This window comes from Coturnix japonica, chromosome 2 (genome assembly GCF_054131305.1).
Source record: "Coturnix japonica strain WE chromosome 2, WE-NBRP24, whole genome shotgun sequence".
NCBI lineage: Eukaryota > Metazoa > Chordata > Aves > Galliformes > Phasianidae > Coturnix > Coturnix japonica.
In genome coordinates this window covers 17,194,712-17,221,946 of record NC_140664.1, presented here as the reverse complement: position 1 = coordinate 17,221,946, position 27,235 = coordinate 17,194,712, and the positions used below count along the sequence as shown (strand labels likewise).

General features: G+C 35.6%; 1 protein-coding gene across 1 annotated transcript in view; it reads left to right on the top strand.

Annotated features, from left to right (window-relative positions):
• ZFPM2 (zinc finger protein, FOG family member 2) overlaps window positions 1-27,235 on the top strand; it is a 300,041-nt gene that overhangs the window by 48,589 nt on the left and 224,217 nt on the right. The window contains exons 2-3 of the mRNA XM_015856138.3: window positions 9,410-9,568; window positions 24,570-24,671. Of these exons, the coding sequence (XP_015711624.2) occupies window positions 9,410-9,568; window positions 24,570-24,671 (261 nt within the window). The remainder of the gene's footprint in view (window positions 1-9,409; window positions 9,569-24,569; window positions 24,672-27,235) is intronic.

The following is a 27,235-nucleotide window of genomic DNA, read 5'->3' as shown; positions in this document are numbered from 1 at the left end:
ATTAATAGTATTTCTTAAAAAAACACTATTTTTTTTTAGCTATTCATATAGCTATTTATCTTATTTACTTTTTAGCAAAAGTAGACACAGGGAATTTATCTAAATGCACAATTGTAACAAGGTCTTTCTTACCTGTTGTTTCAAGATTTTCTGTTAAATCTATCAGGAATGTCTCATGGAATTCATGAAAGGACTGAAGTGGGCTGCAGATCTGCCTTTGGTGAGGGATCACTGGAAACAAAGATCTGGCTTCTCAAGGACATTAAAAGTCTGCAGAGAATCCTTCACAGAACTTACCATAAATGGAGGCCCATCACTTACAGAGAGATGCAAAATTGAATATCTTGGCATAGTGAAACATACACAGTTTTGAACCTAACTGGCTATTTTATTTATATATTTAGAAAGGAAAGTAGTGGCTGAAAAAGAATGAGGGACTGCACAAAGGGTATTAATGATGCAAAAGGCTGTTCTTCTCTGTTCTCGATATTTCAGTTGCTGAATTTTCTTGAGAGCAAAACCAAATACATTATTTATGTTACTTTTCCAAATTATGTGAATACATAATTAATACTAAAAGCAAAACAATAAAAAATACCATCAAACTTCCCGAGATGAAGTTTGAAAGATGAGATTTGTTGTTATTTTTTTTCTTTTTTCTTTTCTTTTTTCTGAAGACAGAACATTGTTGCTAATTCTAGAAGACCCAAATAGCATTCCATTTAATTCTTTTCTGTGACACACTTCACAGGTTTTCTTTCAGTATAATTACATGGGGTCAGTAACCTTGCTGCTACCGGCTTTGAGGTTACATAGCCCATGTGAAGCTGCTATTACAAATTCCACTGGTGATTATTCCTAGCAGTTGAAGTTCTAGAATGAAACTACAACTATTCAGTCTTCTATGCTGTCACTGTCTGCATTCAATTTTGAACAAAAAGGTATTTAATATGGCATTTGGAGAGGTACCTGGAAAAATCCCTACCTTGATTGTTCTATGGTAAAGCAACACTTTGATGCCTTCATGTCAGAAGGTTTGAAGAGTGGAAGGTTCTTTAAGTGTCTTTCATAACACTCATTATAACACATTATGCACCACTTATTGTTTCTTCATATTCCCTCTTTGCCTATTTTGATGTAAACTGGTAAACCTTCAGAGTTTGTCCCCGGGATGAGTATCTCTTTCCTGGATCCTCTGAGCCGAACAAAGCTTACAAAAAAATCTCTGTACAGAAAAAATCAACTCCAGATAGTAACTGCCACTGTGTTTCAACATGAGCCCAAGCTTGGAAACTCAGGTCTGTCATTTAATTGAAGGAATCTTGTAGTGTATTTTCCATGCACAAGGTGTTTGATTTTATTTATTTATTTATTTCTATGTAATTGAAATGTTGGCATTTGTAGTGCATATGCATATAATTTTTTGAAATGATATCTCCATAAACGTGTTTTGTTTGGTCACTGCTTCAACTTTTCCCTTTTATTGATTGGAAATGTTCTGTCGTAGCTCTAAAGAGCAAACTGACTATAGGCACTTGTCAGTTTTGTTGTGGCCTCTTAGATAATGCTAAGAGAAAAAAAGATGAGCATAAATGAAAGTGAAGTTCTAAATTACTGGAACGTTTAAAGGTCTTTGAAAAGTTTATACACAAGCACAGTTAATGCTGTCATGCACTGAAGTGCCAAAAGACCGAGCAGTGAAGAATATTAATCTACTTTTATAAAATCAAAGGGTTCATATTTTTTGCTGTAAAGAAATAATTTGAATAAAATTTGACCCTTTCTACAATAGTCTGTGGGTCAAATTGAACCTACTATTAAAATTCTCTAATATCTTTCTTGTATTAGCATTTCAAAACTCAATTTAAATATTCACAGAGCTCTTTTTTTAATAAACTTAACAAAATTCAGGTAATTTCCTTCAACTTTCTTGATTGAAGGAAGGCAGTAGGTGCAGATATAAAAAAGATGTACAGCTACGAGCAAAACCTGAAATCAATTATATATAAGAAATAACATAACACATGGAAAGAAATTAATCAAAAGGAAAAATTTCTACTATATGATTTTCTTGGTCTGCTACCTGCAGGCAAGGAACGTAAATGAAAAAAAAAAAAAAAAAATCGGCATTCTTCTTATAGATAAGGGGAAAATTAATAAAAATGTTTCCTTCTTACCAGATCCCCTGATGCAACTTGTGTTAAAAGTGAGTGGCTGTAGGAAGAACTTGCGCGTTTAAAAAAAAAAAATAAAAAATTAACCACAGAAATATACTTTATTCTTGCTGTTAAGCTCAATTACATCAGGTCGATGTGGATTTATACTGTCCTAAGAGCAGCTCTTTTCCATTCCTTTTTCTATTAAATCCATCGTTAAATCATGCTCATAAAGTTTCTGCCAATCTGAAGGTGAGAAATGGTTCATTCTGCTGGGATGCCACAATTAAAATGTAATGAACAGCTCACAAATTGGTGCAATCTTCCAATCTGGAAAAAACTTTTGAAGTTCAGCCAATTTACATAACAGACTGGAGAGGTTCATCGTGCACAGGTAGTGGTGCCTCTCTTGAGGATGGCTGAAAAAATGTGACATGAATTACCAGCAGAACTTACTTAAGCTAAACAGAAAACTCAGTAAAGGGAGAAGCACTTATGTGAAGGTGAGAGTGGTTTGACAAGTTTTTGCTTTCTTAAAAAGTATATTTACTTTTTTTTTCTAAACTGATTTGCCAGTTTGTTCTTCAGTCACCTACTGCCAACAGCATGCTTGTATTTTAAACTATTCCTGCAGCAGTCAGTTTGTCAAGTTGAGGTATTGCCATGTAACATTGAACAGAAGTGTGTTTAGACACCTCTTATGGCCCTTTTTCTCAATTTTCCTGAAGTTACATAAGGAAAATATTTTCAGTTCTCACAGGGAAGAAGGGAGAGGTGGTAATCTTTACAATGAAAATAAGGAATGCTGTCAACTGAAAGCCACAAGTGGACAGTCATAGAGTCATGTACCTGAGGCAGGGAGGGGGCAATTAGTTGAGCAGGAAAACTTTTATTATCATTTTATTGTCTTTTATTACGTTATCTGCCAAATTGTGTGCATCCATTTCTACAATTCATCTCTGTACCTTCCACTGGAGTTTCTCCTGAAAATCTCAGTGACTGAATGTATCTGGCAGTCCTGCTGAAAGTATGTTATGGTTACATCACTACATATTCCTCTCCCTTATTCTACTGGCTGATGTGTTCACTGTGGGCCTGCCTGTACACTGAAAGAATTCTGTCGAATGCAAGAGAAAGGCAGCTTCCCAGTGTGGAGCTTGGGAGGACATTTTGGGTTGCGGCTTGTAAAAATTTATTCCTCCAAAGAAGCTGTTAGATTGTTTCTGTTGCTGTTGGGGTTATTTGGGTTGCTGTTAAACTGGTCTCTAGGATGTTCTGAAAGTACGGTGGTAGAAACTCTATTGAGTTAACTAAAGCCTGAAGATGAAGCTAAGAAGCCCTGTATAGAAATCTGAACTTCTGTGGAATGTCAGTCTTGCTGCCATATTTGTAATGGAATAAATGGAACCCTCCTTATTTATTCTCAGTGTTCCAGACTGATTCATTTGTTTTCTTTAATTATCCCTGCTTGTCTTCAGCATATGAATCAATATGAAGTGTTTGCCTTATCATTTTCTTATGTTACTGTTTGTATTTGGAAGAAAATGTTCTTGGAGAAAGAGGAAACAATTGTGTTGATTTTTCTGCAGCTTTGCCCTCTATAGTCATAGAGCACTGCATACCTGGGTGTTACACTAAGCTGAGAATAATCTGCGTGTGGCAGCATGTTTTCCATGGAAATACTGGGTGGATTGCAGAGAACATGCAAAATGCATGATGTCGATCCAGTGAATTTCAAGCCTCTCTGATTTATCAGAGTTGTTATTATTTAATGCTACTACTACTAATTACCCTCATTAACCTCTCCCCAGCCACTCACTGTCAAGTATTGTAGGCTTTCTGAAGCATTCTTAATTTGTTAAGAGCACTGATTTGTGTTGCTGCTCTGGGAACACAGGAGAATTCTAGTAGGTGGGAAGGAAGCTAACCACTTAACATTTTCATGAGATAATTATTCCAATGAAATTTTCCCACAGTAGGGTACAAGCATTTTAAGCACAAAGCACTGAATAGGAAAGCATGTGCTTAATTTGAGCATGAGTTTAAGTGGTTTCATTTACAGAGAATTTTGATGAATTCAGCTAGGAGAAATGATTACAGAACTTCCCTTGTTTAGTGCTATTGAATTTCAATTATTTTGTTAGGGCTAGAGTGTCATAAAACTGAAGTTCTGCACTGCTGTGTGAGGATTAACAACCTTAGCTGGTCGGAAGCTCAAAATTGTCTTTGCAGGAATTATTATTGTAGCAAAATAGTCTATTGTTAGGTGAATGTAAACTCTTTTTTGGTGCTCCGTTCTCACATTTTTCCCTGTTATTAAAATTCTTACAGCGTTGTTGCTGTTTTATTGTTTTATTTTTGTTGTTTTTTTTGTTACTAAATGTGGCTTATCTTTCTAAGTGTTGAGGTAGCATCTGTTTTCTGTTGTGTAAAGATTGCCACACAGCTAGCTGTCTTTCTGCATTCATAAATATATGTTTACATCTGTGTGATTATTTAAGAAAGATTTTTGTAGGTGTTTAATACATTAATAGTCCTAAAAAAAAAAACATGCTTGAGCGTCGGCAAATCTGCTACAAATTAGGGAGCTGCCGTTCAGATTTCCCTACACTGCGCTGCCAAGTGGCCTCAATCAGAAGTAATTTTCTCCATGAAGGCACATGCAGTTCACTCGTCAGCCTCTCTGCAGTAGATATTGTTATTTATATCAAATTATATGTGATGATTTCTTCAAGGAGACTACTGTGCCCACTAAGCCATACATATTTCTACCACATTCATTCCTACACTGCTGCCTCTAATCATACAGTTTTCTGCTGTCTCTTGTTCATCTGTTATATTTGGGGGGAAAAAAAAAAAAGAAAAAAAAAGAAAAAGAAAAAAAAAGAAAAAGAAAATAATGACACAGAAATAAATACTAATAAAACAGTGTGAATACCAAGGGAAGAAGTGAACTACTAAATCCCTTAGAATCTCCAGTGTTGGTGTGCAATACCTGTGGAATAGTTATATCAGAATTCGATATGACATCCAGAAACTTCATTTGCCTTCACAAATACTAACCAGGATTAGAAATTAAGCTTTTTATGTAGTGCCTTTGGAAATTCTTAACTGTTAATAATATACATAGCTAATCTGAAGCATTTCAGATCCACCTCCTCTTACATAATATCAAATTCTTTCCCTAACTGCTAGCAGGAAAAGAATAATCAAAATGAGCATCAAATAAAAGCATTTTAATGATCTCTCTGCAATTAACTGCTCCCCTAAACTCTTACACCACCCCAGTTTGAAACTGTACTGTTTTATCTTAGGGCTGCTGATTGTCAGATCATTGTGACACTCAGATGCATTTCAGTGGCAGGAATTATTTGGATTTGCATTGCTCTGTCATCATGGCAGTGTTTTGTTGTAGTGTCACACTTAATCAGCATTTTCCAGCAGAACAGGGATGATACCTTTAACATCACAGTATCACAGTATCACAGTCTCGTGCGGGTTGGAGGGGACCTTAGAGATCATCGAGTCCAACCCCCAGGATTCGAGCCCCTGTGTGGCAGAGAGGCACTTCTACCACTTGTGCCACAGGGGATTTGAACACCAACACAATAACAATTGGAAACAGCTGAAAAAGAAGCCAGTGTTTTCAGATTTTCAGATTTATCTTTTATTTTCCTATATAACTCTGCATTTTAAACACTTTACAGCAGTGAAGAAGTTGAGCAGGCACTGCATAGGTTGTCCTCTATACAAAGGAGTGAATAACTTTGAAAACTCGCTTTTACATTTCTGAAACAGAGAAGAAGTTGATACTTTGGCTGATTTGATGTACTGATAACAGGCAGATCCTGATTGAAAAACACGGCCAAATTAAGTAGACATAAGCATGCAAAAATTGTTTGCATTAGTCAGAAATATGTAGTTCCAGTACATTTTTTCTTGCAAGATTCCAGCTATTAATTTTTATTCAAATTTAATGTCTGCTTATGTGCAAATGATTAGTTGGAGTAGTCAAAAATGGACAGTTTAATCTCTTTATATTGGCTAGTAGGTGGCTTTGATTTTACTGTTTTCTTTAACCCACTTTTGTGTTTAGTGATAATGATAGCCGCAGAAATCAGGCATAAATACTTCAGTTTATGTGAAACTAACAACCAAAAAGTACTTAATTTTGTTATTATCCTTGTGGTCTAATCTTTCTCATGTAGAATAATGGCTTTTCCTTCAGTTAGTTTTATAGAAGTCATCAGTTTATAGGTCTGAGCATGAGCTTTGTGAATTTGGATGCTTACAAGATAGAAGTCAACTCGACAGGAATAAGTCAGGGTGTTTGAGTTATACAAGGCAATAGCAACTTGTAACCTAGAGAAGCATTTCTGCTCTGATCCCTTGATTGCAGCAAGTCTTGCTGCTTTTCATAATGCAGCATCTGATGTCAGCTGTTGAGCTTCTGTTACAGAAAGCTCAGTCCGATTGCTGCCCATACATGACTGGGTAAATATCCGTGTTTGTGCACATAGGCTGCCATATGCAGAGTAAAACTGTGTTTAAGTGGATGCTCTCATCTGATCTCGTTGAGATGTGACAGTCTCGCAAATGCTAAAAGATTTAACATTAGGAAGTGTTAAATACCTGTTCAAATTTAGGATTTGTTTATGAGTGTATTTGCCAAGAATTTCTTTAGTCTGAAGTTGGTTTAAAAAACCAAACCAGGCAAGTTTTTGAAGCTTTGAGTGGGTGTGTACTTTGTTCCCCTTCTGCTTTCTTAGAAACAGTCAGTGAAAATTCTAAGATGTCTGTTTCCATGGCTGATGTAAATGAAAGCATACCTAATGGACTTCTGTCATACTCTTGATCAGTGTACGATTCTCAATTGTTAGTTTGATGACTGTGTTTTAGTGACCTGAACAAACAAACTAGTTTAACATCTGGGAACACACAGGAATGCCTTACATGTGTTCCAACTGGATTGCTTTCACATCCTTATTCTGACTTTTACAAGACACTAATTGGAAAAAGTCAGATGACAGCCGTTTTTCAGGGGGAGGTCAACTTTAACTGAAATGTGAAGATTATGCTTCATAAATCTGAAAATGAAGCTTGTATCTTTTCCCCAGATTAAAAATGTGTGAACAATTTTTGAAGGCATATGGCTGCTTTTGAGATGATGCAGAACATGACATTTATCCATTTTTATACCTGGCAGAAATTGCCATTTCCCTAAAAGGATTTGTTTGTTTGTTTCATGTGTTTCTCATTTCTAGTTTACTTATACAGATGCTGCCAGGAGTACACGCCAATAAAGGGCTCAACGTTGTCACATATTAATAAAATTGCGAGATCTGGGAGTTATTTTTGATAGCTATTTCAGAAACCCTTATGCTTTCATTTCTGAAATGGAACTGGACACATGTGAGATGCACAAACTGCCCATATTTAGATGCGGTGCATTGCTCATGGCTTTACCAGTGCATGTTCCTGCTTTGTTCTCAGTTGTGTACACTGTGATAGCCACTCTTCGTTCTGTGTACATATTCAAGTGCCGGACTTTTTCCCAACATGGTTAGAAAGTGCAATTAACAGTAATGGATACTTTGATGGCGAGAATCTTTATTTCTTCAGCCATAATAATAGCCCCTTATTCTAGGAGATATATTGTGGAATGATGGCTTGCATTGGTGAATATGAGTCCACATAAGTGGGTTCATTTGGTCAGATTCTCAGCTGGCATAAATAGTCATATTTCATGGAAGATAGTAAGCTATATTAATTTATGGAATCCCAGCTGGGAATCTCAATCAATTTCAATAAGAGGTAACTATCATATTCATCTGAAGCAAGAATTGCACAACATAGTCTAAAGTGAGTTTTGCTGTTTTAATAAATCTAGGTAGTCCCTGGTTACTAATAAATTACACAAAATTAGAGTGTAGTCAATGTTTGATTTCTTTGAAAAATTTATTCCTCCGTTTTCATCGAGTGCAACAGAATCATTCATGTATTGTATCTCAGCATGATAGATTATATAGGAATAGTGTATTTAATACAGGAAAATGATCATATAAATACAAATTACATTTTTTTTCATTAGCCAGCTAGCTTTCATTTCAAGGAAGAAATACACAGTCAATTATAAATGAGGCTGTGCTTTCATTGGAGAGGGAAATAAGTAATTTTTTTCAAGCCTCAACCATGTATAATGAAATCCCTCTTTTGAAATCCAGCCTTAAGATGGATTTTGAAATATACTGACATTTAATAAAATCTTAGTTAAATTAAAATATGTTCAATTATTTCAAATCTCTACTTAAATCTTTGGGTAAATTCTACACCTGCACATGAGATGTCTTTAGGAAACAGTTACTGTTAACCAATGACAGTTAACTGTGTCTAAGGAAGAAATTTTAATTTTCGAATACGTTCTGGCTGGGAACCAGGGCTTTACGTGTTACAGACCTGTCAGACATGGCTCTTCAGGAGGCTTTGTAGGAATGGGATGTTTCAGCAACTAGCAAAGTCCGAGTCCTTGGGCTGCTGTCGCATTCACGCTCACACTCTGCTCCTGGAACTGCTATGTGCCACTGTTGCCCTTGTTGTGTAGAGCAGCACACCAGGTGTTTTATTAAAGCAAAATGTAGTCTTTGTCCAAGTCCTTCCCAGTGACTGGTAGTCTGTTACAGATTGTTGCAAATGAATGTACACAGGGAACATGAAACTCTCTTTAAACTCTGTCAGGTGCTTGTTGAAGGAAAACAGCCTAAGCTGAAGTTGATACTATCAGTACCTTTGTATTAATTTGCTACCCTCAGTTCTGCTAACTCTGGAAGTGAAGCTTGTGAAGGGAGCCTATTAAGTACTGTAATTCAGCATCAAAAAACAATGACTTACAAACAACAAGAGAAAGCTCTTCACTGCTTACATGGTTTTACAAATGCAGCTTTGATTTCCATTGTTAAAACTGTCTGCTGTTAATACTGCAGCCTGATGAATAATGAAAAAAGACATGTGCGAGCATTATTAATACATACTGTTAATAACACTTTGCATATTCTGATTTGAAGTCCTCACTTAGGAAAACAGTCACTTCTAATTTCAATTCCCATTAAGTATTATTTGGTCAACTCTCATAAATGCTGTACACAGCTGTGGAAGGAAGAACTAGATAAAGACCACCAGTCATAAGTTCGCTAAGGTTTTATTTCACGTTGTCCTTTTAGATGGTTTTGCCACAGTGTTCCTGATTCTTTTTAAAGGGCCCCTCGAGGATGCCATTGAGGATGAAGAAGAAGAGTGCCTGTCTGAGGAAAATGATACTGTCTCAAAAGAAGACTTTCCATTGGAGGAAAGCTTTTCTGCAGAGTTTGAGCCTGAAAATCTGAGCTGTGAAGAAGTGGAATACTTTTGTAATAAAGGTAATCATTGTAGCCCACCTCTTGAGGGAATTCTGGCAGAACTGTGTCCAATTGGTAAAAAAGATTTTTTTTTTTTTTTTTTGGTTTAAAATGTATGAAAAGACAGGAAAATAGTGACTTGTGGAGTTTAGCCTGCTAAGGGGTAAATATTTAAATGTGATGGAAGATTTATTTTGCAGGGAGGTGAATCGTCTTGCTTTTAATGTTTCCCTCCAAGAATGTTATTTTCTGTGTATTTAACTGTAGAGAACAGGCCTCAGAAGGCACTTATTATCAGATATGAAGCTAGCATTGCAGCATGTCTGTTCACTGCTCCTTTGCCTAGGAAACATTGCTAGAAAAACAGATTGTGCCTGTAGATTCTAGGATTAAAATAGAGCTTATTATAGAACTTATTATGCATGGTAGAAAAGTAGTGATTTGTGTAAGGATAGCTTTTAAAGTTGCAGATGCCTTTTTGATGCATTACTTATCTGCAAATTATTGAAGATACATGTCTTTTAGCATAAGCAACACCAGCTAATTCCTACCAATGTTCAGTTTGCAAAGCTGTGCTGTTTCCAACTCATCTGACAGGAAAAGCACACTGCCATATACAAAGAACATTGATTCAAACTTCTTCCTGACAGATTTCCACTTGATTGCTTTGTTGTTTGGCTTCTGCAGGTAAGGATGCCTATCAAATAGCTGAAATTGTTGTGGTGATGTTCTTCTTAGTTCACAGCCCCCTCAGGCAGTTGGATATCAATGGTTTATCTGTATTTACATTCTTTTCCAGTTATTGGCATACATTTTGTCATGACAGCTCAATATGCTCCTGGTTTTTTGTTTTGGTTTTTTTTTTTTTAATTATTATTATTTTTGGCTGTTGCGCACAGAGTAAAATTAATCTATTTGAAAGAGTCATAATTGACTGCTAAATGTTAGTCCTTCCTACAGTCTTTAGAGTCTTCATTCATCTGCAGGGAAGATGTCATTACATATCTTCTAAATGTCCTCTAATGTAGCTTAGAAACTTCTGAAAAGATCTTGTACTTTTCGCACTAGTGGTTCTTGATAATCAGGAAGAAGAGATCCTAAGAATTAAATGGGTCGAGCATAGTTGACTGTAGCTGCTACAAAGCTTGCTGTAAAGTATGAGTGACCAGAACATAAAGAGAATTTATAAATAGAATGTTTATGTTTTACAAACAGGGGAACTTAAATGGTGTAATAACAGATACCATTTTGCTTAGCTGAATAAGAGAACTGTTCCTGTTCCTGGCATTATTAAATAGTTTAAATAGCTGTTTACATAATCATTATACCAACATCTCTCGGATACCTTATATTAGTAGTGGAAGACTGAGCACTACTCTCAGTTAATACCAGTTTGATTCAGTTATTTCTCTGTACTGATTCTGTTTCCAAAGACTACGAATGGAATTACTATTGATTTGATGTGAAATTCAGAAAAATGCATGATTCATTTCTTTCTTCATAGCAATCATTATTGCAGATTTGTGTTGAATTTCAAGTAGTCTTTGCAAGTATTTTTCAAATGTTCTTTCCTTTAATGAATCTTTCAAGGAAAACACTGAATCCACAGCATTGTATTCAACAAGATCAGGAACTGAGTGGTAATACATTTAAACCTGAATCTTAATTATCATATATTTTATTAAGGACATCTGTTGATTCTTCAGGCTGAATACCTTTTGATTGCCCAGCAGTTCTTTTTTCAAGTGTGTTGTAGTTATAAAAGAATCTTAAACCTATCCAATGCAACTGCTGCAGAAGAAAAGTTGAAAAGGAAATTTCTGAGGATGAAGGGGCACATAAAACCCCTAATCTACTTCCAGCTGACGCAGTGTGACAGAAATTCCTACTTTGAAGTAAGTTGAAAATATCCCTGGAAAAGGATGGAATGGGAGATGAGAAATGTATTGTTTTTAATAATATGACGGCTTCGGGTGAATGCCCTGCTTCTGCCGTATCGCATCTGAATTACTGTTATTATGTGGCCACGTACGTTTTTCTGAGGACAAAATGCAAGTAGACAAAACTGATCTGGAAAGAAAAATAAATTTATGTTGTGTCATTTATTTGGTTCTTTTGTGGCTGTATTAATAAATATTAAACATGAGACTAATTCTCATTATTCTTGTCATGATCTGGAAATCATTTATATGCTTTCTTTTAATGCTTCAGTACTGAAATTAAAAGGTGAAATAAGAAATCAACTTACTTGTCCTAAAAATTAATTTTTCTTTAGTTTCATCAGTAGTTTCTGCTTTCTAAAAACATTTTTTCTTTAAAATTATGAGTAGCAACTTGAAAATGATAGTATGTATCAAATAGGTTAGAGAGTGGAAAACAAACAAATGTTTTTTAATTTCTTTTTTGAGGGCGACTTTCTAATGTGCATTTTGCTCTTTGATGGTATCAGCAGCCTGTAAAACAGATATCTTCAAAGGAGGGAAAATAAATGCGGGTCTGTGTCTCCTCATGCTTCCTCCACAGAAAATAATGGGATGTGCTTGGGAATCCTTTGTGCTGTCTCTGCTTTTTCCTCGTGCTAGTGTGGGCCATAAAAGATTCTAGAAAGCAGGAGGAATTTGTTCAGTGTTCATCATTCCTGGCTTCCTGCTTCCATTCCCTGTGGTTTCTTCCTAGAGGGCAGATGAACTGAGGGGTATTTGTGCCAAAATCTGGAGATGTGGGCAACATATGCTGGGGAGGAGGTTCCTGCAAGTCTCATCCATGGGATCACAGAATCACAGAATTGTAAGGGTTGGAAGGGACCTCCAGAGATCATTAAGTCCTGCCCCTCTGCCAAAGCAGATTCCCTACTCCAGGTTGCACAGGTAGGCATCCAGGCGGGTCTTGAATATCTCCAGAGAAGGAGACTCCACAACCCCCCTGGGCAGCCTGTTCCAGTGCTCCGTCACCCTCACTGTAAATAAGTTCTTGTGCACTTTTGTGCAGAACTTCCTATGCTCCAGTTTCTGTCTGTTTCCCCTTGTCCTGTCTCCACACACTGCTGAAAAGAGTCTGACCTCGTCACTTTGCCCCCACACCTCAGATATTTATAGACCTGGATCAGGTTCCCTCTCAGTCTTCTTTTCTCAAGGCTAAACAGACTCAGTTCACTTAGCCTTTCTTCACTGGGGAGATGCTTCAGGATATTCTTAACGCTTCCCCAACTGTCTTAATGCAAACATCATCTGAGAACAAAGGCTTTTAACTAGAAAAACTAGGTACTGGAAGTAAAATTTACCTGAACTAAACATTCAGATGAATGAAACTGGAGGATGTACAGGTTCACAACATCATATCTTTGGCTTTTTGACTGAAGAGATTTTCCAGTTAAATTTTGCCAGATTGTATTATAAGCAGAGAGCAGTCTCTTATTGTCTAAATTACAAACAACTAACCTTTACAAAGCCATACTTGTCATTCCTACCTTATTAATTTGGGTTTGTGAGATTGATTCAGCAGAATAGTTGCCAGAATTAGAAAGCAAAGGCAAAAGCCTCTGCAAAGTGTGGAGCAAATTAATCACACTGATTGAGCTACATGTCATTTTACAACTTCTCTGTTTTCAAAATTAGGATTTCTGACTATTACTTTTCTCTTTTCCTTTTGTTCATTACTGGCTTCTGCAATAAGGAATCTGGAATATTACACTGCCATCACCACTTTGGCAACCCCACAAAACACAGTTTAATTTGCTACATGTCAATAGTTGTTCCTGTATTTCTACAAATACAATAAAATGTGAAGCATTTAAGTATATAAATACTAAAAGCAAAACTGAACATTAGCAACCTACTGTTTATCAAGTATAACTTTTAGCCTGAAGCAATGAATTTTCATCTTTTTGGATGAAGTTTCACATCCAAGAATGAATATTTCAGAACACCTCATTGTTTAAAATGCGATTTAGAATCTGGTTTGTTTGCAGTTTTGATAGACTAGGAGTAAGGGAATATTTTTGAAAAACATGATAAAGTAGTCATGAGTAGTCATAATGAGCTTAGAAAAGAAAGCTCCAGTGTTCTTTTTGGAGTAGAAACTAAAAATTTAGTGGGAGGTAACACTGGTGAAGATGAATTGTGTTTTGTGTGTGTGGGGTCTTTGAAAATTGCTGTTTATGCAATCTACACTGCAGATAAAGAGGGTATCTGATGATGCTACCTACACAAAGCTTGTATCATCTTGGAATCTCTGTTCCTAAAGATTTCTTTCTCTGCAGTGCCCAATAGTCAGTATCTGGAGTCAGATTCTGTATCAGATTGAGATCAGTTCAGATTAAAATCAGATCTAGAAGATGCATTAAATTAGACCCAGGGTGTGTACTAGACTTAGGCAAAGATACTCTAGATAAGGAGAGAGCAGTCTGTCTCCTGTGAAGAATTGATAGATGAGATAGGCTCTTATAGCTAGGAATGGGAGAATAAGGTGATACTAACAAAGAAAAGTGAACTAGAGTCATGATATAATGAAAACAGGAGGGGAGGTACAAGAAGGGGGTACAAACTAGAGCAATACAAAAGGCAGGAAGTTATTGTTTGTGAGACAAAAAGCATAGTACTAAATGGAGTTCCTTTGGACTGCAAAGTAGTTTATCAGTGACTTTTCACTCCCAGATTACCTAGGTACCTACCTACCTAGATACCTACCTACCTATCTAGGTACCTACCTACCTAGGTACCCTCAGGTCATACAAAAAATGTTACCATTTGTTACCATACTTGGTTGCCATACTCATATTACTCAATAGGTGTGACACCTCTTCCTATCTGTAAGCAGCAAAAACAATAGGAGCTCTGCCCACTTCTTAAGGGTGAGAACTGGATAAACAAATAACAATTCCTTCTGACAAATTACAATTCCTTAGCAGAAGAGTTCAGAGAGGGATTAACTTGCAAGGGAAAAGTTATCTCGAGCAGTGAGAGAGATCACTTGAGATTAGTAGCTGGTTAGGTAGCTGCATTCAGAGAAGGAATATGGTGAGAGAAGGGGAAGGAGGAAAAACTATAACAGAAAGAAAATGTGGGGCTGCTTTTCAGAGAAAAAAGCAAACAGAAGAACATACTTGCTCTGGAAGTAACGCCTCCTATTTATTTCCTTGGAAACTACAGTGCGTAGAAAGAGCGTTCAGGGAATGTGTAGGACTCTATGTACTGAGTTTGGACCTTCTGCTATAATCTCATATTCTGTTTGGGATGGAGGGGATGAGCTCGGGAACAAGTTTTCTGTGCGTGCACAGTATTTTGTCTCTCGGCTGCCAGACCAGTTTAGGACTGTTTTTTTTTTTTACATTAAACCGCATGACCTGACTGTGCAGTCAGACTTGAGATTCAGGGAAACAGCTGCAGTGTCATTGCCATGTAAAAAAAAGCACATACAAAGCTATGTTCTTCTGTGCATTAATGTTTCTGTTCATACTTTGTGTGTGCAAGCTATCATGATAGTGTCTGTAATACTAGCCTAACTTTTTGTCATATCAGTCATTGGTTTCCTATTTTCTGGATCAGAAAGTAGATATATAACCATATTTTTTTGTTGTTGTTTCTTTTTTCTTCTATTTCTATTTTTTTTAAATTTTATTTTTTATTTTTTCCCCAGAAAAAATAGTCAGTATTTTTAATCAACAACATTTCTTTCCTTTGCAGTAATGGATTTCATGATGAATTTCTACCTTTTCTCCTATAGCAAGTGGAAGTAGGATCAGCATAAGGCAGCTATACTATAATCACTTTGAGCTCAATAAGATCTTTACAGGCAACTTTGTTCTTATTTCTTAACGGGATTAAGAAGCACAGCTCTTTAAATTCTTGCATATAACACTGACATTTCCAGGGTGTGTTTGGACCAGCGAGTTCAAAGAGAAGGAACAGAAAGGAAAAGCCAATATGACATTGTTTTTTACCTTGCTGGAGGAGCTGTTTGTGCAAATCGCCTATAAGCTTATTGACCTGAATCTTTGACTCCTTGTTTTCTCTGGATTTGGCTGGAGTGTAGACACTGATAGAGCACTGATACAGGTGATTGCACAGCCCTCGGCTTAGCTTGGCACCAGACATACGGCCTCCACCCCCCGCCCCCCCAGCCCATGCTTGACATTATCTTTTCCTATACTTTTCTCCTGGAGCTCATATTCATTTATTTTTATTAATTAATGTTAATTAATCATATATATATATATATATATATATATATATATATATATATATATATATATAAATGTAGACTTGTTGAGAAAATGAAAAGGATATTAATTATTTTTGGTAAGCAGAAACAAGAGAGGGCAGGTGTGTCTGATGGTGTATTTTCATCTCCTAGGATAACGAGAATCTGTGCAATGCCTCACAGTGCTCACTCCTTCCAAAAATACACACTACTTCTGTCTGACTTCTGTGTGCTTGTGAACTTGTGGTTGCATTCTCATGTTCTCCAGAGTGAGGGTTCCTGTATGTTTATCTAGTTTGTCTATATCTTATTCCACTGAAATGCCACACTAATTTTTTTATTTTTTTATTTTTTTTGTCTTGTGTGTTTGTTCTTTTTGGCAAATGCTGAAGGTGAAAGAAGGAGATGGGGGGCTCTGATAATAACCTTTGAGGTGCTCTTTCTCTTCTCAACATCATCATTTGTGTCATGCTCTTCTTCTTGTACTCCCTCATTTTTTTCTGGTTGCTTTAGCTCAGAGGTCCACATCCTTTCTTTCTGGAAGAGAAATAAGATATCCCAAAAGGTTGATGTGAATTTTTTCACCATTCACTTGGTGAATTCAGCTTGGAAAAGCATTCAGAATAACATCTGTGAGATTGTCTATCGTGTGCTCTTTTCTATTTACTACTAACCCATGTATAAATCTCTATGGCTGTTTTTTCAACCCAATTGAAATTCATGTAAGTATTAACATCAACTTTATCAGGATAAAAATTTGGCTCAAGTTAGACAAACAAACTCTTCTTTTAACTGAAAGAAATGATTGGTCATCAAGAAGAAAACTGCATCTGAAAAAGAAACTAGCAAGCTATATCTCAAGAAGTAAATAGATAGGACCAAATAGAAAACGTTATTTTAACGGTGCAGAATTATAAAGTGAAACGCTTAAACAGCTTACTCAACTTTAAGCAGTTTATCAAAGCAACTACAGCCTTTTCAGTCAGCATATTTTGGTTTTCTTAAGAACAATGGAATTGTGAATTCTATCACAGCTGTGAGGCAAGGGATTATTTGGTTACAACACGTAGTGTAGTGTCCCCTTTCTGGAAAGTCACAAAACTTGAACTTCCGTTGAATTCAAATTAGAACTCAAATTTGACAGAAAATTAATTGCCTATTAATAGGGGTAATCTTCATTAAAATATGAAATGAACAAATGACAGATTTCACCACATGTTCTTAGTTCATGCGTAGTATACATCTGTTATTAATTGTACCGATAAAGAAGATCCGTTTTGTCTTTTTCTTACAATATGGTGTTCTTGATGCAATACTTCTGAATACTTTCAAATGTTCTCAGACATCCATTGAAAAATCATTGTATAACCAGGTCTAAAAAGCAGAGTTGCTCACAGGATATGCACTGTGGGAATATGGGAAGTGGAGATGTCAGCAGTAATTTACCTTCTGTTGGATCAGAAAAAATAATGAAGCCAATTTTGCATTAATGACGTCATTGGATAAATATTGTTTGGAGAAAATATTCCTGGTAGATTCTAGGAAATAAGACTTTCTTAATGATTGCTAGTAAATGCTTCTTCTTTGGTTTGTCTTGTGGCAGGCTAGGTTGCTTTTGAAACCATGTCTAATGCTGCATGTATGTAGAAATACAGCTGCAGTGGTTGGTTGTTTTTGAAGCACCTGTAATACTGATGTTGTAAGCACTGAACTGCTTACGACCAGGCAAATTTCACTGTGTAAAAACACATACATTGCTTATGGAGCCATGTGTGTGGAAAGCACATGATAAGATGAGGTGTATGCAATAATAAATTTCAGTGCATTTTATAAGATGAGAAGCTGGATGAAGAATTCTTGTAGGACAAAATATTTCGGTAGCAGGGAAGGAGGAGATTTGCCAATTAAGTCAAAATATGAACTTCCCAAAGAGTCTTCAAATTTGCAGATTGAAACTTTCTGGAGTCTCTCTGAAATCTTTTCTGTGTTCTGTTTCAGGGTGTTATAGAAGTTCATGAATTATCAATTTCCATATGGATAATTTCTGAATATTATACTAAGCAACCGGTCTTTCTTTGGGGCATCTAAATGTCTTTAAAATTATGCTTCTGCTGCTTTTCTAACCTAGCATTTAGAGCTATATCAGTTTGAGACACAGGGTGCTACTTGAATATGTCTTAAGAGTGTACATGTGGTTACAGTTTTAGTGGTGAAATACTGAGATGATGGAAAACATTTTTTTTTTCCTTTTTAAATCTCAAGAAGTTTTTAGGTCATCTGAGTGGTACTCATTTGTAGTGCTGTTGCTACAGGATTTGCTGCCTTAAAAATTAATATAAACATATAACTAACAAGAAGAAAGAAAGTCTAAAAAATGATATGCAGGAACACTTCAATTTTCTGCAAGAAATTTGTCTGAATGGGTGATCCTTGTCTTGAGAGGACTTTAGAAGCAAACAATATGATGATGAGAACATATCAAAACACTTAGAGTATTAGGAAGGTCAGGCTAAGTCTAGTTGAACTGCACAGCTGTGTCTTATTCCATGAGAAGAGTGAAGTAGCTGAAATGGTTTGAAATAACTGATGCTGTTTATAAACATAATCACAGTGCCAATATGTCATTGTGTAAAGATGTCATTTTGTTAAAGTGAAAATTTTAATATAAGTCAAAATAGTTTCCAAAGCATTCTTCTGGAGAGTTGTCAGCTTCCATGCATGTAGGTACTCGCAGACACATGGATGTTCATAGATCTTTCCTAAAATTTAGGACAAGATACTGTGCGCTGTTTCTGATGTATACTGTGAAAATAGTTTCAAGTGTGCTTAGGACAACTCTAAACATACAGTTACTTTTAATGAAATTTATCCCAGGAGAAATTATGATTGTTCATCAGCATGACAGAAAACAGTGGTTCTTTGCAAAGAAGCAAATTACTGAAATAATTAATATAAACTAAAATAAGCTCAGTGCATTGACATATGTACAAGTGTCATTTTTCTCAAGTATAGCAAATCAGTCATCTGAGGGCTAGATTTTTATCAAACTTAACTGTATTTGAAGAGCATGGAGTCTCAGTTGACTTTGGTGTGTATTTCTGATATGCATCAGACTAAATGATAACAAAGTCTGATGCTGATAGCACCAGATTTCTTCCTCTCTCTCTCACTCACTTTTTCTCAGTTTCTCTCCTCCCTCCCTCCCTCCCTCCCTCAGTCTTTTTCACAAGGCTTGTGAAATAACACCCTTTCTCATAACACCGCAGCTGCTACAGTTGTTTATGTTGTCCTCACACCAGATGCCAAGCACAACAAAATCAGGAAGAATCCCTCCCAACTTGTTTAATATATTTGTATCAGGGCTATATACCCATACTAAAAGCTTTCTTGAAGATTTTTTCATGTTATTTACCTGTGTTACCCAGTGTGATTTTATCTGCCGAAAACCTGCATTGCCATCAAAATTAAGCACTGCTGCTTGTTAAATATTTACACAGAAACCTTTAAAAATAACTAACCCACAAGAAGAACAACCATGTCCTGTTAGATTTCATTGGCAGTTTTTAAGAATAGTGTGTGCTGCCAAAAAAAAAAAAAAGTGAGTTTACTTTAAATGGACTAAGTACATTGCATTTGTACTTTAAGTTGTATGTGGTTTGTTTCAAAGTTACGTAAGTGCTGTTTCTGAGATGTTCCTGGCCATGATTCACTGCCTACAGTGTGTTTCTGGGGATTCAAGAGCAGGATTATCAGAGTGTATAACCTCTGTATCTGCTCCTGGTTATGTACAGTGATAATGCACATAGGAAAAGATGAAATCTCCATGCTTATTTATAATTTCTGAAGCTCAGCAATCTACTTCATATGGAGTCTTGGAAATTTTCTGTAGGATCTGGAATTATTGCCACTGTGGACTGTGGTAGGAAGAAAAGGCTCTCTTCCTCTCTCCATCTTTGTAAGCAGTTGCAATTACATACATAGGGTGATATACCTTGCTGAAATGAAGCCTACAGTGAGTGAATCAAGTCTGTGATTCAACCCGGTTTACCCTTTTGGCAAGACAAACTGCTTCAGGCTTCAAAACTATTTCTGTATTGATTTATTATATTTGAGAAGTGATTTTTCACTCTGAAGAGCTGTATTAGGATGCTACCAATTTAAGTTTACATTTAGGTGACCAGGAAGAATGAGAGCAAACAGAATTTCAAAGTTTTTAATGTCTCAATCTAACGTAGGCTGCATTGTGCTGTTTGTGACTGGTACAGTCCTTCACCCAAAGCTATTTTGTCTGACGATAAAACCATGAGTGTATAAAGCTTGCACATTTTTCATCTCTTTTATGACCTTATCTTTTCCAAGCGGCTTCTATGAAGGTATCCTAACTATAGGAAGCACCTGGCAAACATATGTGATATCTGTGCTGTGATAAGCAGTTGTGAACAAGAAAGTAGATCTGTCAGTTCTGAACTATTCATTGTTAAAATACTTTGTTGATTTAGCTGATTGCAAAATACATTATGGAGTGACTAACAGCTGCTGTTAACATTCCTAGTCAAGAAAGTTCAATAGTTATATCATACAAGAGTTTCTGTAAGAGCCTAATATTGATAGGAAACACATGGATTAAAACAGCAGGATTGAGAATAAATGCTAACCCATGTAATTCTTTAAAATACTGCAATAACTTGTGATACAAGCTGATTAAGTCCAAATTGGGAAGTCTTTAATTTGTTAAAAAGATTAAAGTGAAATCACTGGTTAATATTCAAGTCACTTTTTCCGTATTTTTCAGTATTGCCAGAGATTTTAGAGTTCTCCTTTGCACATTTCTGGTAATATGTCTCCTTTACAGTAGTTAGTTTCCCTGACCAGTCAAACTACATTGAATTACAGGGGTTTAGCATGTTTAATTACAGAATTACAGCATATAAGGGATTGGAAGGGACCTTGCAAGATCATCTAGTCCAGTTTCCCTGCTGGAGCAGGAAGACCTAGATCAGGTTGCACAGAAACACATCCAGGTGGGTTTTGAATATCTCCAGAGAAGGAGACCCTCTCTTGAATAACTGTGTCTCTTGAATAAGCACTAGGATGTGTTCTCAGATGACTTTTCCAACCTTGGAGATGCTATGGTTCTATTCTTTGAAGAGGAACTTAACAAATTCATTCTGGTAAGAATTAGTAAGGTCAGGATGAAAATTATGTTCATATTAGATTATTGAAGTTTTTTGCATATGAACTTCATTTTGTTTTTCCAGGTTGTACTTTGTGGATTCCACAGGTAACTGTAAGATAGAGAGACAGAGCTTTCTTTCACATGATGGTTCAAGATATGTTCCTAAAGTTAGCTGTGTGTTCTGGAGCTGTTCTGGAGGATGATTCATTTCAACTATCACCAAGTGTTTTCACATCTGAAGAATTCTAGAATGGGATGAGGAGGAACAGTGGGGGTTCCTCTCTTCCCTATCTATTGGAGTACCTCCGCAATTAGTCTGGTCTAGCTTAGCTTTTGTACATTTACCTACAGAGGAGAGGAATCCTGCCCAAGTGTAGTTTTGAAATCAAAGAGAAGTTGCAGAGTTTCTATAAGACTTAAATGACCTTTGAATAAACATACTGTATGTTATAGATTATAGATTCTTGGTCATGTGAGTGTGTTGTTTTTTTTTTTTGTTTGTTTTTTGTTTTGTTTTTTTTTAACTGCATTAATGTTCTTAGAATGGATGACATTTGCTTATCTTAGTTACCATAATGAGAAACTTTGGTAGAAGCAGATTTGGTTACTTTAGAGTATTTATTGTGATGGTACTAGCATGCTTTATTAAATGTAACTGAGGAGCAAAGTGAAGGAATAAACTCAGAAAAAATAGTGGATGGTATATACAAAGATCTGGTTTTGACCTGGGAGGAAAAAAAAGCCATGGATCCAAATGCCTATGCCTATAAAATAGAAAAAAAATGTAGTCAGTTTTAAAATAAATACTGAAAAGTAGTTTCACTAAAATTGAAAAATAGTCAGCAAATGAGAAGAGAAAGACTGAACCATACAAAAAAAGAAATTTTGTAACGAAATAAATGCCATTGTTCTAAAAACAAAAGTTAGCTGCTGAAGTATCATTAAGGGGATGGGATTAAAAAGCAGAAGAAATGCATTTTGTTATTAATTCTTGTCCAAGTTCGTTATTAACTCCTGTGGTAAGCTTCCTTTTGACTTTTTAAAAATTGCAATCTGTAGCACCAAAAATGTTGACCTGGCCATTTTCATCAGACCTTGATACATACTTGAGTCTGGGTTAAAATCTCTTCTCCAGTGGATTCTGCAGTCCACATTAAGGGCAAATGGTTGGTGTTACATGCAGATTGATTCAGGATGGGGAGAAAGTAGTATGGGAGTACAGGTCAGTATTGGGATATTTCAGGTGTGTAACAAATAGGCTTGGTAGTTGCAGAGTGGAAGAAAGATATTGATACAAATAAACAAAAATAGCTTAGATACAGAAAAAAGTTTCCCTTAATGTAAATTCTCCATATTTTGTTCTATTCCATTTGCATGGAATTACATGCATTAATTCATGAAAAGCTGATTATGGATAACACGTAGCACCATACTTCATGAAACACTGAAAAAGCAAGTTCAAGAAAAGTTAAGCCATCTGTTAACATAAATTTTCAGATCTTTCCTCATCTCCCAAATAATTTCTGTGTGCAGTAGGTTCCATACCTTACCTCTATCCTTCTTTTGCCCTTCAGCCCAGCTTTTTCACATAAGTTTCTCCCCTCTTCTCTTTCAATTCTAATAGTTTTGTTTGTTTGATGTTCTGGTTGGTTGCTTTGATTGAAAGAATGCTCAAATTTGCATGCTAACGCCAGGTTTGCATATATTACCATCTGGAAAAACTTTTATATTTTGGAGCTAACATTTTCCGTGCTTAAGCTCCATCTAAAGGAATTGTTATTATTTCTACTTTTTTCTTGTTTGTTGTTGCTTTTCCTGGGTCTATACAGAGTTATTGTTTACACTGGATGAAAATCTTTTTTTTTTTTTTTTTTTTTTAGTATAAAAATTCTCCTTGAACATTTCAAGAGCTTTCTGTGGTAATTATACAGCTTGAGTTAGAAACTTGTTGTCAGTGTAGTCTTAGCTGTGAAATGCTTTGTAGCATTTTGGTAAGAATTGAACCTGATCTTCCCAAGTTTGTGTCCTGCTAAATGGTCCTTTGTGTCTCTATAATAATGAGCAGCTGTAAATAGTTATGAAGGTAGAAATACGGATGTAATATATGATAGGTTTTTCAGTCCAGAGGGAAAAAAAAAAAAAAAAAAGGTGCTACTTCAAAATATCAAAATAAAGTAGCTGGGGAAAGCAAATAATTACTAAGTTTGCTTGATTTTTTGTCAGCATGTGAGCCCTTATTGACTGCCTTCTGAAGGGTGACTTCAGATTGAGCACATGAACTTCAAATGCCTGGGTAAAATGTACAGCAGATTTAACAAAAATTATGCTAGATATTCTTGATTTCTTTTTGCTTTAATTGCCAAGTCATTTTTTTAGTATCTTTTTAATACTTATATTTAGTACTTATGAATTCATAATGCTTATTGAAGTCTGGAGTGAACGTGTTAGTGTGAGCAGTAGTGTACCAGATTCTTATATTTAAGATTTGAAAAATTGTTTTATGAATGCAAGGAAGAATGTGTTGTTACACTATGCTGCTACGTGGAAGTGAAGTTAGTGCTTTATAGTGCTTGTATATGATCATATACTTCAAAACTCTGGGTCACAATCTTATCTTGTGTAAATATAGCTCCAGTGATAACATATGGGGATCTGGCTTGGTTTGTTGTAATCACATTTCTCTACCTATGCTGCTATTAAAAGCTGTTGTTATCATAAGTGGAAATAATTTGCAAGTTTTTACTTAATTTCCATATTTTTTTTCTGTGTTTCACTGTTAAATCAACCATCAGTCTTATGCACTAAATTACTGTCTGGGAGAAACAGCCTGGCACAACATAGAGCACATTACTGCAGTAATTAGTGCCAGTACTGCACTTTCAACAAAGAATCCTTCACATAACTATTAGGTGGCCGTCTCTTTTCTACCTGACTGTAATGTTCAGCATGCTCTGTATACTACTTCATACTTGATAGTTCGTGAAAGCCAGACGAAGCTCTCTGGTAGATAGTGAAAATTCTAAAATTTGTTTAAATGATATATTTCTTTAGATATACATTGATGGGGAGAAAGTGTCATAGGAGAGCTAGTTTGAAACCCCTAATTAAAATTCTCTAAATGCCTAAATGCCCCACTGGTGGCCAGATAAGCCAGAATGTGTAGTGGACCACATACTTGTACAGAGTGTCACTAATCTGCAAAGCATAAGCAACAGTTAGATGTCAATTCAAGAAAACATTTAACTGAATGATTTTCCTTAATCACCTGACTAGCTGGAGTGTAACAAGCTATTTGCTTCTCTCATGTGTTCATATACCTAAGGACTTTCTGGGCTTGTAAGTTTACAGAATAGGTGCTAGCAGTGATTCTGTCTTTTAAGTAAATGGAATAAACACTGATTACCAAGACTTGCCTTTCCACAGAACTGGAAGGACTGAACATGCTGGACTTGTTTCAGTTGCTGGGAACTCACAGATGTTGAAGTGTCTAACATTATTATTCTTTTTTCATTTCCTCTCTGTTTAAATCTATGACTGTATTTTCACTTGCACCTGTAAGCAGCTGTTTGTGTATTACAGTAAAGCTGTCTAAAAGTTATTCTTGAAATTTTTCAACAATATATTTGTTGGGCTACTTTTGTTTTTCAGGCAATGAAGAAGGCATCCAGGAGGCACCAGAATCTGATGGTGATGCAAAGTCAGAGAAACCAGGTCAGCTTGCAGTGGAGACAGAAGATTGGGATGGGCCAGGTAGGAAAAAACAGCTGAAAGGCAATAGTCATTTCTCAAACTAGAGTTTCCCATGCTTTATGTTATTTTGGTAGTTGTTTTCTTCTTTGTAGCAGTATATAATACACTGTTTCTTTTGTGATCCCTTGGTGCCCAGAATATTAACAGATAAGTACTAAAGAAAAGATCTGGCGTAAAAAAAATGTTTTGTCTAAGTAATTTTGTGAATTGTTTATCATGAAATATCTTACATACTTATTGTTACAAAGGAAAATGTTGTTGCTGCTTAGAATTCTAGGATAAAAATTTATCACTAAATTCCTAGTTCCTTGGTTGTGTTAATGATGCTTTCCATTATATTTTCTGATGCTTGACCAAATAAATGCCAGTGTCCCTCCCCCCCAAGCTTTATGTCTTTGTTTAGCAGCATGTTGGGCTTAACAAAGGTGAGGGAACTACTGACATCTTCAAGGGCTTTTTTTTTTTTTTTTTTTTTTTTTTACTAGTTTTAGCTCGATAGAAGTCATGTAACACACCTGGTCATTGATTTCATTTGAAAGAGAAACCCTAAGATTTCAGTTCATACTGTTAAAAGTCCACATTAAAACATTAATTCACAGCAATATTTTTATTATGTACTTTAAGATAGGAGATACACAGTATTGCTATTGGATTTGATGGTGCGTAAGAATACTTTCCAAATATCTGTTATATATATATAACAGATATATATATATTATATATATATATAATATCAAGTCTCTGTCATGTAATAAAAGCATCTAAGAGAAAGGGTTAAATTGTGTTTCTGAATTAGGTAATTCTACAGTTAAATTCAGTGTAATGTGTTCATGGGTGAGGACTTTAGAGTGGGCCTTAAAAATCCATTACATTTAATATGTTTTAAAAGTGCAGTTGGGAAATGTGCATTTGAAGCTATATATACTCTCAGGATGGCTGTATCTCTAATGGACATTTTTCCTAAAAAGGATGAACATGTCAGAAAAGAGTTCCAGAAGTGTTCTATCAATAATTTATAATGCAATAATAATATTTCATTAGAAAAAATTCCTATATTTCAATCACTTTTTCACCCTTGCTTGATTTTGCAAATTACTGTATGCTCTTTCTGAAGAGAAGAACAACACTAATGTTAATTTTCTGAAATCAGAAGCTGGAAAATATAATGCAAACAAAAAGGAAGACATAGTGTATATGATTAATATGATGTCATTTTAAAAATTTTTAACGATAATACACGAGTAAGTTGAAGCTACGTAGAGCACTGTGGTGTTATATGAAAACAAGATTTTGTAATAAAATACACTGCCGTACATTTTAAATAACCCAGAAGACATCTTTGTTTCAACACAGTCGAATGTGTCTTTGTGTTGGCTTTTACAGGTTTTTATATGAGCTGTCTTACACCAGTGTTGCAGACAAATTTTTAAAGACTTTTTAGATTTTATTGGGAAAAAAAAAGAACAACTCTGTTCTACAGTAGGATGTGTATATTTCGGGTAATGTATATTTACTGTTAGCTTTGACACAAGATAAGATTTGCCTTCAGCAAACTGATGGCTAATGACATGAAATAAGCTTTGTTTTATTTAAATGTGGATTCTTTAAAGGGAATAATAAGTATGAAGGTTGGAAAGGAATGGATGCACACCACACACCATGCTCTCCATCATGCACGCTTTCTCAAATGAATTTGGTTATCTATTGATATGGGAAAAAAACAAATCAAAACAAAAAACAAAACAAAAAAAACCCCACAAAAACAAACGATCAACAGAAATTATTTTCAGCCATGTAGCACAAGAAAAATGATAGCTTCTTTCAGATCTTTGGAAAAAAAAAGAAAAAAAGAAAAAAAAAACAAAGCATGAAATATTTTGCTTCTTTAGGGACTTCCACCAGCACTGCAGAGAAAGAACTGTTAAATATTCCAGTACTTTACCACCTCATAGTAAAGATGCTACATTTAAGAGTAGATGGTCATGGTTATCAGTTCTACATTTGGTCTGTTTACTGAGAAAGAGCTCTCAGAACCCAAGAAAAACTGCTCTGCCTGATGCAAGTTGGTGTCAATTGATGTCGGAACTGTGAATACCCCAAACTGGAGCTGTTTTGTTTTTTTTTTTTCTCTATTACTTTACATAGTCGTTTCCAGAGCCAGTATTTGCTACAGTCTAGAATTCTATGTTATTCATTAACAGAAACTTGTGGAGTCAGGATACTAGTTAGAGTTTTATTTTGTATGAAAATTTGCATTGTTAAGTGGTTCACATGTGCTCTCAATCCTTTGTAACTAGCGTATTTTTATGAATAAATATCTGTAGTTAAACATGCTCTCACCTCAAAGAATTTCTGCTGAAGCAGTCTTTCAAACTGCATCATCTGGTGACCTTCACTGACCAAAATGGAAATACTACAGTGATAATGCTTACTTCATGTAGCTACTTTGTTACCTAAACTTTCTATAGCCATCCATAACTTTCATTGGTTTTGTCTTTTTTTTTTTTTTTTTTTTTAAATTCTTTTTAATTAGAAGATGCCTCTAAAATAATGAAAACTGAGAT